Raw genomic sequence first — 13,275 nt, forward strand, 5'->3', positions numbered from 1 at the left:
TTATATATATATCAAATCAGGGTCACTTCTTGACCCATTCCCCACAGCTATATTAAGAATCCTAGGCAACAATCCATGCAGCCGGTGTTAGAACTCCTGAACTCCTCCCTACACGAAATTCAGCTACCTCAGGCCTTGGAACATGCAATGGTGCTACCTTTGCTAAAAAAGAAAACACTTGGACCCATCCAATTGGTCCAATTTTAGACCTATCTCCCTGCTACTCCTTTTTTCCCAAGAACTAGAAAAACATGTACATTCTCAGCTTATCTCATCTGTGGAAACCCAGGGCGACCTTCATCCCCCTCCAAGTCTGGTTTCGAGCAGGGCACAGCACCAAAGCCATCCTTCTAGGAGTCGCAGAACATATAAGACGACTCATGGACTCGGCAGATACAGCAGCTCTGATCCTATTAGATATCAGCGCGGCTTGCAACACTATCCCATGCTATTCTCGTAGAAAGACTGATCCAACTGGGCCTTCAAGGCACAGCTTTAGCATGGCTATCCTCCTTCCATCAGTCATGCCACAAGAAATGCCGTAGAGGGGCCGTACACAGACCTGGCGTCTATTGACCACTTTACTTACTGGAGCTTAATACTGAAATTAAATACACCAGATTCTTACCTGAATCTACTGCTAATGATTCTCTACATTGGTGAAATATTAGCCCAACGAGGAAACTTATCGGGGTGGCATACTGACCTTATTCAAGCATGGCTGTGCTTACTATTATCCTCAAAGATAACTACAGCCCTGATGAAGTCGCTAACTCTGACCAAACACTTGTTGGCTACTTGAACACTGAAAATGATCTACAAATAAAGATCTCTGGAGTCTAAGATTTGGCTGACTATAACTCGTGTGGAAATTGGAATTACTTAAGAATACAAGCTTGATGAACACTAAACTGTGAAAAACCTTTGATGTATATTATGTATGTAGTGTGTGCTTAAGGTTTGTTTGACTTTTTAAAATCTATGTCCGGCTATTTGATGGACCTGGTCGAAAGCTGTGGGCTAACCCTGTTCTCGTATTCAGATGACACCCAGATCATCTTCTCCCTGTCGCCTGGGCAGGAAGTCAACTTGGAGGATCTCAACTCCTACCTCGGCCTTGTCTCCACCTGGATGAAGACCAACTCCCTAAAAATAAATGGCGACAAGATCGAGGTTATGGTACTGAGAAAGAACCTTGTGCTCTATGGGCCTCAACATTGGACGGCTGCACTGGGAACACCACCGACTCCCACCAAAAAAGTGAGGAACCTTGGCTTCTGGCTTGACTACACATTGTCTATGTAGCCGCAAGCCTCCAAAGTTGCCTCTGCATGCTTTGCTACTATGAAATGGCTTGGGAAGATCCTGTGGCTACTCCCTTTTCTCCCCAAAGAACAGTCTTCCAGGCAATAATATTATCTAGACTTGATCATGGCAATGTCTTATACATGGGGGCAGACAGCTACTTTAAGACACCTGCAGGTGGTCCAGAATTCCGCTGCCAGAATTCTGTTCCACCTTCCCAAAAATTCCTCAACATCTAGGCTTCTTCGCCAACTCCACTGGCTTCTAGTGCACAAGCGTATAGAATTCAAAGAAATTTGTTTCATGCACACGATCCGCTCCTGCTCAGGACCACAGTACTTGCAAAAACTCATGACTCCATATTACCCTGCTCCTACCCTGCGCTCAAGCAGTACATTTTTATTCACAGCTCCAAAAGTCAGACACACCCACATGGGTGGACGCTCCTGTTCCTTTCTCAGTCCTAGGCTATGGAACGCCCTCCAAGAGTCCTTAAGATGCTGTGCTTCCCTTTACGTCTTTTGCAAGGAACTGAAAACTTGGCTCTTTTAGCTCCTCCTAGGCTGATCTACCTGTTCTCAAAACGCTGGGAAACCTTGCTGGGTAGCCACACGCTATACAAGAACTGAATAATAATAACAATAGATCATGCTCCACTGCTGGTATCCAGCGGAGGTCCAAGCGGGTCAGATCATCTCAGATCAATTATTTAACTGATGTATGATTATTGTATGTAACTATATGTCATAAGTATAACCTGAACATCTAGCATGGATTAGCCCCCCTCGGACTTACATTGGACACCTCACTGTGGCACTACAGGAGAGCAAATATCATCTGTGCTTAATGTGAGCCGATGATTGCAAGTGGGGCCCACTAGCACTCAGTTTTGCAGACCAGCACTTATTTTTCATTATCCGACTTTGACCCTTTAGTAAGAAAGAGAAAAACACAAAAGGGGGAAAAATGGCAAAAATAGACGGAAAACAGTGACAACGTGAGGAGGTGGGGATGAAAAGAACCCGCAGGAGTGAGATAAAGAGGCAGGGAAAGTCTGGTGATGGATTGAAGAGGCATGAGGTGGAATCAAGGCTGCACAACCTTGGTATTTGGTACCCTGACAGCCAGCAGCGAGGACATCGGGATTTAGAACAAAGCTGAGGGAAGTGTGCTTGGAGAAGTGTGGCTCAATGGTTAGAGCGGCAGACCCTGATGCAGAGGTCTGGCCCGGGACCAGGGTTCAATTCCCCGCGCCGGCGGGTCTTGGGCTCAAAAATTCCACGGACCTGATAATTCTCGCCTCGGTGCCTATTCCAATCATGGAGTCCCACTCTGCAACTCTGGGCAATAGCTTGCTTAATCTCCACAACGGCCCCCGCAACGCTAAGGATGCCTGGCCTCCACCTTGGGGGTGCCTAGGAGTGGTCGCCTCACAGGGAAAGCCAGGATGGGTTCCACAGCGGTATTCGTACAAGTGTCTTGTGACCCTTGCGGGTGAGTAGTGAGCTATACAAGTATCAATTTACAATTTACAGGGCCTCAGCACATATTCTTTCACAAATTAAGCGCTGATAACATGCACGTACCTTCTTAGGGAGGGAGATCCCATACAGTTTGATATAGAGATTGTTAATGCCGTTCTTGATGGTCAGATACAACTCCTGGCTGTGGAACAAGTTTTGCTTCATTTGCTGTAGTCTTTCCTCCTCCAGCTTCAGGTTGTTTCTGAGTTCCACATCCAACGCGTCAAAGCTGCAAGACAGAATATTCCAGTCCCTTTGAATAACCAGAACTACTTGTGAAAGTGTTATCAAGTCGCCCAGCTTTCTGTTTCTTTCGTTCTAAAGGTTACTTTCTTGATCTTCATTTGGTTCTTATTTCTATTTCGCCAGCATTGACTGTGTATCACACTTTACGATGATGATTAGTTGTGGCTGAGTGCAGACCATGCCAGTTCTGATGTGGGAGAACTGTGCAGAGTCATTCAACTTGTTAGCCTCGATAACAGCAAGAAAATGCCATGCATGGAATACAGTGGCGTTACCTAGGTATAGTTCACTAATCAAATACTGCTAGAACATATCACCAGTCAATTAACGTGATACATCTTTGGAAAGGTGATCATAGACTTTTAATCAGCTGTGGCTCCCCCGCTAAGGCGAAGAATTCAATACTGCCTCTGTTTAGGGGTGGGGTTGGGCTGCCCACACAGAGGGGAGGAATAGTGGCCACTTTCTAAGTGCGCATGACAATTTTGCCGGCCATTTTGAGCTGGTATTGCACAGCTGGGTGGAGAACATGCACAGCCTCCCACTCCCTGTCTCAGCGCCAATCAGGCCACTCAAACCAATCCCAATGATGCTGTCATAATGATGCAACAATCGCCAAGATTGGCTTAAAGGAGTCTGGGAGCCTGTGTGCTTCCTGTTTCCTGTGTCGACCAAAGAGGACAGAGGAGAGGTGGAAGCTGGCAGGTCAGTGAATTTTCTTTTTTTCTTTGTTTCTAACCCCCCTCACCACTACTGCCCCGTAGCTACCACCACTGCTTTTAATTGCACATGAAATATCAGCACTAGACCGGCATGTATAATATCTTTAAAAAATATATATCTTTATTTGATTTTGAAACAACAACATAATCAAACATCATAGAGCATCCACAGCTATGTTTCCAAAGGATACAGATGTTAAAATAATGAGCTTGCAAGGTCAAACACATCAAATGTAATAAAACATCAGAAAAGAGAGAACATTCTCCGGTGACAACATTCCCAATAATGTCCACAACACAGAGTGTCCAGCAGCAAAGCAAACCAGGCATCAAGGCGCATTTAACTGTAAGTGCCATCCTATTCAGACACCCTGGACACAGCATCCATAGTTCCCAGTAACAAGTTACCAACCTCATCCGTCTCAGACCCCAAGCTGTAGCAATTCCACCAAGGTCCCCATTCTTTTCTAAATGTGAGGGGACAACCCCTACACTTATATGGGAATTGCTCAGCAGCCATTTTCAAGTCCAAACCCACCTTCCATTCGCGAAAAGTGGGGACATCCCACACTCTGCAATACTTGGCCATATCTCTCTTTACTGCAGTCAAACACAGATTACAAAACAAGAGTTGGGTCCTCAGGACATCCATCTCTCTTGTGTTCCCAAGAGGGAAAATTTCAGGTCAAATGGGATATCGACCTCTAGGATAGCATGAAGTTCTTGTACATTCTCGGACCAATACGTCTGGATAAAGGGGCAACTCCAAAATGTGTGGAGGAAGTCGCCTTTGACCCCCATACATCTCAAACAATCTAGTGTGGCCGCCCTCTCCATCCTATGCAGCCCGGCTCGATCATAATAAACCTGATGTAGGACCTTAAAGAATATATGATTTAACCACGATTACAAGTTCCACGCATGGCATTACCACACAAATTTTAGTTCGCAAGTCTCTTTACCACGCAGCATTTGAGCACGCACGATTGTACACCGCCATATTTGCGTTACAATACTTCTAACGTTTCCAGCGTTAAAACACGTCTTTCAAAATAGAGATAGGACTTCTATTTTGACTTACACGCCACGTCGTTGTTGAGGCACTTTCCTTTCTCTCCTTTGGCACTGAATAGCGTTTTTTTAAAAAAGTTTTCTTCTTTTTTTTTAATTTCCGCTTTTTTGGGGGGGGGAGACCCCCCCCAGCCCCCCTAGCCCCCTTTTGTTATTGTCCCTTTCTCCTAATGATATACACGCAGGACGAAGGAACGAAGACTGGAAGGAATGAAGCTTGCGTTGCGTGGTAAAGACGTTCGTGGAATGCACCTGCGGTGAAAAGACGTTTGCGTGATAAGTGACCCGTTGTAAACGTAACTCTTGGTAATGGATTCGGAGTAAATGATGTTTCCCACCTTAAATTGTATCAGCCGGAGACTCGACTTTATTGCTACTTCTCCTGGGATGCATCAAGGCCAACCACCCAATCTGTGTCAACAATCTGCCCAATATCAGTAACCCATCTCCCTTGTAGTGTGCCTAATGTGTCAGGGACATTATTGTTAATAGTTTTATAAGTGTTTGAGATGGCCTTACTCCCTAGCTCCATAGGCAACCTGCCCTCAAGCAGAGTGTATTCAGGTATGTCAACCACGCCCAACCTCTCAGCCAGCCAGGCGTGATGAACTGCACACATTTTAAGTTTTAGTTTAGATGAAGGTGATATTCCTGCCTCAGGGAGGGGAACGACATTAGGTCCCCATCTTCCAGAACGCCACCTGATTTGGAGATACCTATCAAGTCCCAGGGCTCGAACCCCGTAAATTCCTAAATTCTCTCATCATGTCCCTTTCCCTCAGTGGTGTTTTCCTGGTAACCCTAAAAGCCCAGCTCATTGTCTTGGAGTCTCGTTGCCACACTCTCAATGTCACCTGTGTCACCAGTAGTAACCTGTCTGAACCAGACCCTTCAAAGATATAGCTCAAAGTGGAGGTGGGCTGCATTCAGGCACTTTCCACCATGTAAATTGGGTGGTCCCGTGGTGCAAACATCCAATCATTAATGGGTATTGGATGTACTGCCCAATTTTAGGCCTGAATATCCGGAAGGGATATCCCCCCATTTTAACAGTTCCACTGGAGTAATATGAAAAAAGGATATCGTCCATGTAGAACTAAGACACATACCGTGACAGCTGTGTTGCCCTTGAACCTTGACATATGTGCCATAGGATTTAATCCTCCTCTGGATAACCTGAAACAGCGGGGACTTCCGTATCAACACAGCTACCCCCCGGGATCTAGAACTAAATCTGCATGTGCCAATGTAGCGTGTGCACCCCTACCAAGGAATGGCCAGTGAGTCCTTTTCAGGTATGTGTCTTGGGGCAGGACCAAATCGGATCGAAGTTTACCTGTGTATTGTATCACTAATCCCCTCTTTAATTGCTGTCCAGGCCTCTGACATTCCAGGACAAGACAGAAAAGTTGTTATCACTCCAGTGCCTATCCTGCACCGTGGAGGTCATGCTGTCTGCTGCTTGACGGATGTTACATTCCAGGACTGTACGCTATACTACAACTACTGTCCCTCCTAGCAAACAATGCAACAAAAAAGAACAGACCCAAAACACATAACTCCCACCCCCTTGCCCCATCTCCCAAAAGTCATCGCAAGCATCCACACCTTGCAAACCAAACGTAACTACTCACAAACAAATACCGAGAGGTCTGTCACCCACCCTCCCTATAAAATTAGCGTATAATCCACAATCACGTCCCTAGCACTCCCAACACAGACCATTTATACAAAACACACCAAGCACACCAAATCGGGGGGGGGTCTTCAGCAAGCCTCAACCACGCACCAAACATTGTGCTGCCATTTTCCAACCACATAGCACCCCCGGGGCCTACCGGACCCCTGCAAGATCAAGATTCTACAAGATCTCCGGTTTCTTTGTTCATTAGTTCATGGTTAGATGCTGCACCATCAGAGCCATGGCTCAAATCATCCTCTATTGTCTGGTGGGCCGACGGATCATCTCCCCCGTCAAAGAAGTTTGGCTCCCGCCGAAATAGTCCCTCTCCCACTGAGTCCGTTGATTCCTTGCCTCTAACACGGTCACCAGCTGCAGCACGTGTGGGTCTATCCCCGCATCTCCCATACCGAGCTCTATGTTTCTGTAACAAGGACTAAAGTTTTGACCAGGCCCCCAACCCTCCACAGCCAGCTGTCCCATGTGACTGTTCCTGTGATGGTCGAGGGTGAGGCCTCTCCTCCAGCCAGTGCCAGGCGTCCTCAGGTGTGAGAAAGAAATGGGCATGGTCTTGAAACAAGACTTTCATTTTGGCAGGGAAAAGCAACATGTACTGTGCAGCTGCATGGACCACAGCTTGGCAGAAGCTAACACAATATCAGACATCTAGCGGCTGGCACCAATTTGGGTAGGCGGGGCGGAGGGCGGGGGCAGGGGTGGGGGACTGGAGAGGGGAAAGAAAAATAAAATAAACCTACCTCCTCCACATGTCTCTCCTCTGTTTCCGCGCCATGTGTCTCCCGGCCAGAAGAGGACGCACCCAGGGTCTCCTAAGCTAATCACAACGCTGCAATGCAGCGTTGTGATTGGTCTGAGCACTGTGGGAGCCTGGGCATGTACTCCACCCAGGCTGTAATGCAGCCTGGGTGGAGAACATGCAAAGTGCGCATGACTGTTTGGCCTGCCTGAGACGATCGGCCAAAAATTCATGCACGCTTACAGTGTGTCCACCACTCCTTCCCCTGCTGATCTGTGAGCAGAGCAGCCCCGTCCCCCCCCGCCTGCAAAGCTGTCGCTGAAGGAAGAAATAAAAATATAACAACAAGTTATCATTTTATTTTTATTTTTTCTGAAAGCAGTGAGGGCGATGTTCCTCCGCCACCAGTGGCGGCTTCTCCGCTAAGGCGGAGGAGCATCACCCCACTGCTCACAGAGCAGTGTAAACTACAAAATAAAATGATAATAACAGAAGTTATTATTATTTTATTTTTCGTACCATCAGGCTTTGGCGGCCTGCGCTTGGCTTACCTGACCTCGGGGAGGAGGAGTGGCTGTGCACTCTGTAAAGTGCGCATGAATGTTTGACCGGCCCTCTTGCGTTGTGATTGGCTCAGGGGAGCCTGGGTTCTTACCAATCACAACTCTGCATTGTGATTGGCTGTGGGGAGGCTGGGTGCCGCCCGGAAGAAACTCACTGGACACGGGAGAGACGAAGGAGAGACGCGGTGAGATCAGGTAAGTGATTGTTTTTTTTTATTCAAACACAGCCCACCCCACCCTACCCCCACCCTAGTGATTGTTTTTTTAAAATTCAAACACATCCCTCCAACCCCACCCTACCCTCACCGTACCTTACCGGCCGCCACTGGGAGCCGCCACTGTCAGACATGCAGGAGATGCTGTTGTTGAGTATCTAAGTTATAGACTTCGGAACAAAGGGACCCAAAAATGAGTCCTGGATTCTCTTCTTCATTTAACAGAGCACGGCTCGGTAATCAATGCACCCCCTCCCCCTTGCTTCACAGATCATTTTTCAGACTACATTTGTGAGTGCCCTAGGGCCCGCCACCTTGCAGTGGACTAAGTTAGGAAATACTTATTCACAATTCACAACAGCAAAACTGTTCTCACAAAGGCAGCTGAGCACACGTGGATGTTTGTCAAAGGCAGGCCTTTATTACGCCTTGGGCCTCCTGAACAGTGATGGGATGGGGTCAAAAGGCAGGAGTAACTCTCTCCCCTTAGAAATGGCAAGGTTGGGACAACCTGTGATATACTGTAAGAGTGGGGTTTCCATAGGCGAGTGCGAATGTAGAGAACATGCAGGGCCCTCTTTATGAAAAAAAACTAGCAAATCAGCACCTAGGTTTACGCCTACACTTAAGTGCAGGTTTAGTTATTTTTATTATTCTCGTGCTGTGCCTGGAATCCAGTGCCAGGGCAAGCCTCCAAGTGGATCAGTGGGAAATGTCAGGTGACTCGGCCCCAGGGGTCTTCTTCTTCCTAAGAGACCCTTTGCACACGTGCACTGTTCTTTTTCTTTGTGGGGAAATCCTTTTTCCAAACCTGGAACATGTATGACCCTTTCCAGGGTTTCGGAAGGAGAGGGAGACGAGGTTGGAATGACCCCAAACATTGGTTGGTGGATGATGATTCGGGGGAGAAGCTGGACGTGGGTGCGTTGATTTCTCTGTTGTAGGGGCAAATTCGTGTTTGAGGTCTGTAAGTGAGAATCGTACCATCAAGGCCTGGCCGCTTCCTACAGCGGACCGAAAGATGGAAGGATTATATACTGGGATAACCTTCTGCCATCTCTGCCACTCCTACAATGCACTCTAGGTACTCCAGTGATGTGTTTATTTAATGATGATGCATTGCTCTGTTACTACTAATGTTACGATTATTAATCTTTTGTGTCAGATATTACTTTTCTCGTGGAATTCACAGTCCACTAAATTTTCCACTTATTGTGTTTATTACTTGTTGTTCCTTTATGTTTTGTTTAGGTGGGAGATGTTTTGTGTTTACTATGATATCACAATCTCATGGAATGTGAATGTGATGACGTGCAGGGAAATGGAGAAATAGTTGGAGGGAGCTGGATGGAGAGAAGTGTGGTCCTGATCATGGATGCACGTCATCCTCCGGGACCAATCACACACTTTATGTGCACCTGGCAGCCAGGCGCCGCCCACACAAACCATCAACCTCTTCCCTCTTGCTAGGAGAAACATGATATTATGCTAGTTGTCTGGCCATGAGTAGCTGTGCTACCTCACAGGATCCCACATGAGCATACACAGACACTACATTAACCTTCTAACACTGTCATTCCCTCCTGTGACCTAGTTACAGCAGTCACCTGTCCACGAATTCTGTGGACATCTTCTCTCTAAGCTGGCTAGTCCCTTGAACCATCTTACATTCCCAACAATATTTTCTGCCATAGCCATAGTTTGCCAGGTATACACAAGGGTGGTAGGCACCCCACCCACTAGTAAACTGTTTCAAATCCCTAGCACACAGATTGGTCAATTAACTACACTATGAAGAAACACAGAGGCTATATATACAGACACGTGGAAACCACCATGGCATCTCAAATATACCAATAAACGTCCAGACTGAAATTAATACACATGATGGTACCAAAAACAACAATCAGTATGTGATGTTGTTGCTAGTCCCAACTGGCAACAATGGAAGACGTTACACACTCGCAGGTCCTCGCCCTAGGGAAGCATACCAACCATCACACCTGGATTCAAGCAACTCAATGTTCTCTTTTCCCATAACTCTATGGGGCTGTTGGGGGGCGTGGCCAACACCATGGCCTGCTAAGACGTGCAGTAGCGGAGCTCCTCACAGACTGCATCCAGATCCGTCGTCCAAACTATTCCTGCAGCCACAAAAACCAACTGATATGAGGCTGAAGGTGTACTGAGCCGGCACAAGGAGAGAAAGCGGAGATTCCGGTGCCACAGTCCGAGAAAACACTCCGGAGTCTCTCCCCCGCGCGCCCGACTGTACCAACATGGCACGGAGCACTGTGAGCTCGGCTCCTTCACCGGCCCAAATCAGGTGCGTTAAGGGGGTGGACGCGACAGAAGACGGAAAACACCCGGAGCAGCCCCGGACACCGAGTTTCCCCCTCCCCCCGCCGCCCTCCCCTGTCCATCTGGAGGCACGGGCCAAAGGGAGAACTGCACCAACATGGCGCCCGGAGCGAAGTGAGTGAGCTGTCGGCTCCGAGGGACGCTACCGGGCCGGCGGGCGGCCTGGAGGAGGAGGCTGAGGACGGAACGGAGCTCCGTCGCGGGTGAGAGGAGGTCTGCCCGCCAGGCAGGTGCAGCTCCGGGGCGGTGAGGATCCGGACCCGCCCCCCTGCCTTAACTCAGACCCAAATCCCCGGAGGCCCGGTGGGGAGTACCCGACAGGAGCGGTGACCGGAGCGAGGCCCCGGGGCAGGAATCCCGGCTGAGGGAAGGCCTTTACTGCCCCGGGTGAGCCACACTGCAGGTGAGGCTCCCGCCTGCCCAGACCACACCACTGAGGGTGGGAGCCGCCACTGAGCCCTGCTACAGGCCTGCCTCAATACGATCCACCGGGAGGCAGGGGATCTCTGTCGACGGACCCTCCGTCAGCAAAAGAGGCGGCCTGGAGGATCCTGGGCCACGCTGACACCTCCCGGTTGCCATCCCCACGTTGCCCAGAACACCAAAAAAGGCAGCGAGAGAGGGACAGGAGTGAAGGTGGGCCGGGGACTTGTCGGTGGTGGGGGGTAGCTGCAGTAGACCCCGGAGCCCCCTGAGCCGCGAGGGACCACGGCCTCATACTCTCACAGACGCCGCAACTCGGAGCTTTGGAGAACTCCAAGGGCCACACCGCCTCAGAGTGAGTACGCCAGGAGGACACTTTTTAGGGGCTCGCTCACGGCGGATAGAGGCACAAGTACAGGAGGCGGTGTGAGGTATCGGAAGGCCTTAATTGGCGGTAAGCGGAGTGGAAACTGTTACTTGGCAGGACGGAGGGACAGGCCCAGCGTCTGAGGTAGGCCACTAAGGCCGGAAGGAGTGAGAGACTCGGGCAGAGACGCACCTGGCCAAGGACACGTTGAGAGGGCCCGGGTTCCGGCTCAGGGGCAGAAGAAGGAAATCAGAAGGGGAGACACGACATGTGGGGCCTGAGCGGGCAGACACGAGGGACTACGGCTGCCCAGGTCTTGGAGGGAGCGCCCGGAGGCCTCCGTCGGGGTCGGCATCCACTAATCACTACCTGGAGGTTATGTTATGTTATAACAATTTATTATGCGCACAGCGACTCCAGCGAAGGAGCATCCCGGCGCAGAGACACGGAGCAGACATAACACAACAGGGCGAAATACAACAAAAGTGCTGAAACAAGGAAGCTAAAATAGAAAAGTTTTTATGGCTCTACGGAACGACAGCAAGTCCTCTATCAGCCGAATTTCAACAGGGAGGGTGTTCCAGATTAGCGCAGCTCTCACCCTGAAGGAACGGCCACCCATCCTGCTGAGCCTAAATCTGGGGACAACAGCGAGGGCCTGACCTTGCGATCGAAGGTTGCGGGTAGGGACATAGAAGGAGATGGAGTTGGCCAAGATCTCAGGGCCTATGCCTCTGAGAATTTTAAAGGTCAGACACAGGACCTTGAAGAGAATACGCTTCCTAACCGGGAGCCAGTGCAGGGAGCGGATGACATGAGACACCGGGGAGAACTTAGGAAGTCCAACAATGGCTCTCGCCGCGGCGTTCTGCACCCGCTGCAGACGGGTTAACTCAGCCTGGTTAGCCCCCGCCAGCAATGAGCTGGCGTAGTCCAGGCGGGAGATGATGGTTGCCTGGACCACAAGCTGTCTAGTCGGGGCGTCGAAAAACTTAAGCACCGGCCTAAGCCCTCTAAGGAGACCGAAGCAACAGGCTGCGATTTTTTTGGTGTGCCCTATGAATGTGAGACCAGCGTCTAGCCAGACCCCAAGATTCTTCACCTCCGACACCGGGGTCGGGGTGGGGCCAAGCTCCGAAGGCCACCACTGATCGCCCCAAAGCTCCACTCCCTTCCCGACAACCATCACCTCTGTTTTTGCGGCATTAAGCTGGAGACAGTTACCTGTCAACCAGCTGGCCACCGATTTCAGTCCGGACTGAAACCTGGGGGCATCCTGTTCCGCATCCCCGCTGAGAGTAACCGCCAGCTGTGTGTCGTCGGCATATGAGACCATGGTTAGGCCCCACTGCCTTGCGACATCAGCCAGCGGTCTCACGTAGAGATTGAACAGCGTGGGACTCAGCGAGGATCCCTGCGGAACCCCCATGGCCAGAGGCTGGAACCCGGACTTGAAGGGAGGGATGGCAACACAAAAGGAACGGTTGTCTAGGAAGGAGCGGAACCACTGCAGCGCCTGGCCGCCGATACCAATCTCCTCGAGCCGCCCAAGGAGGATGCTGTGCGACACGGTATCGAATGCGGCGCTGAGATCTAACAAGATCAGCGCCGACGTCTGTCCAGCATCCAACCTTGCTCGGAGATGTTCCACCATCACCAGAAGGGCAGTCTCCGTGCTGTGGCCAGCACGGAATCCATTCTGTGTGGGATCGAGGGCATTGGACCGGGCTAAGTGTTCCGACAGGGCCAGATTGACATGGGCCTCTGTCAACTTAGCTGGCCAGGGCAGCAGTGAGATGGGACGGTAGCTTTCCGGCTTAGACGGGTCAAGAGATGGCTTTTTAATGATCGGAGACACCACCGCCTGCTTCCAGCTGATGGGAACCACCCCAGTCTCTAGAGAGAGATTGACAAGAGAGCGTATAGCCACACGCCCTACAAAGGTCTGATCTCGAAAGAGCGCAGGCCTCACTGGATCAGATGGAGACCCAGATTTAACTTGCGTAGCAAGTTTGTCAAACCCTTCCAGGGTGAGAGGGGG

The 13,275-nt window shown here is 49.9% G+C and overlaps 1 protein-coding gene across 1 annotated transcript in view; it reads right to left on the reverse strand.

The window, feature by feature from the left end:
- Positions 1–13,275, reverse strand: part of CCDC183 (coiled-coil domain containing 183) — a 319,356-nt gene that overhangs the window by 152,110 nt on the left and 153,971 nt on the right. The window contains exon 11 of the mRNA XM_086919361.1: positions 2,892–3,057. Within this exon, the coding sequence (XP_086775487.1) occupies positions 2,892–3,057 (166 nt within the window). The remainder of the gene's footprint in view (positions 1–2,891; positions 3,058–13,275) is intronic.

This window comes from Lissotriton vulgaris, chromosome 5 (assembly GCF_964263255.1).
Source record: "Lissotriton vulgaris chromosome 5, aLisVul1.2, whole genome shotgun sequence".
In the NCBI taxonomy this organism is placed as follows: Eukaryota; Metazoa; Chordata; class Amphibia; order Caudata; family Salamandridae; genus Lissotriton; species Lissotriton vulgaris.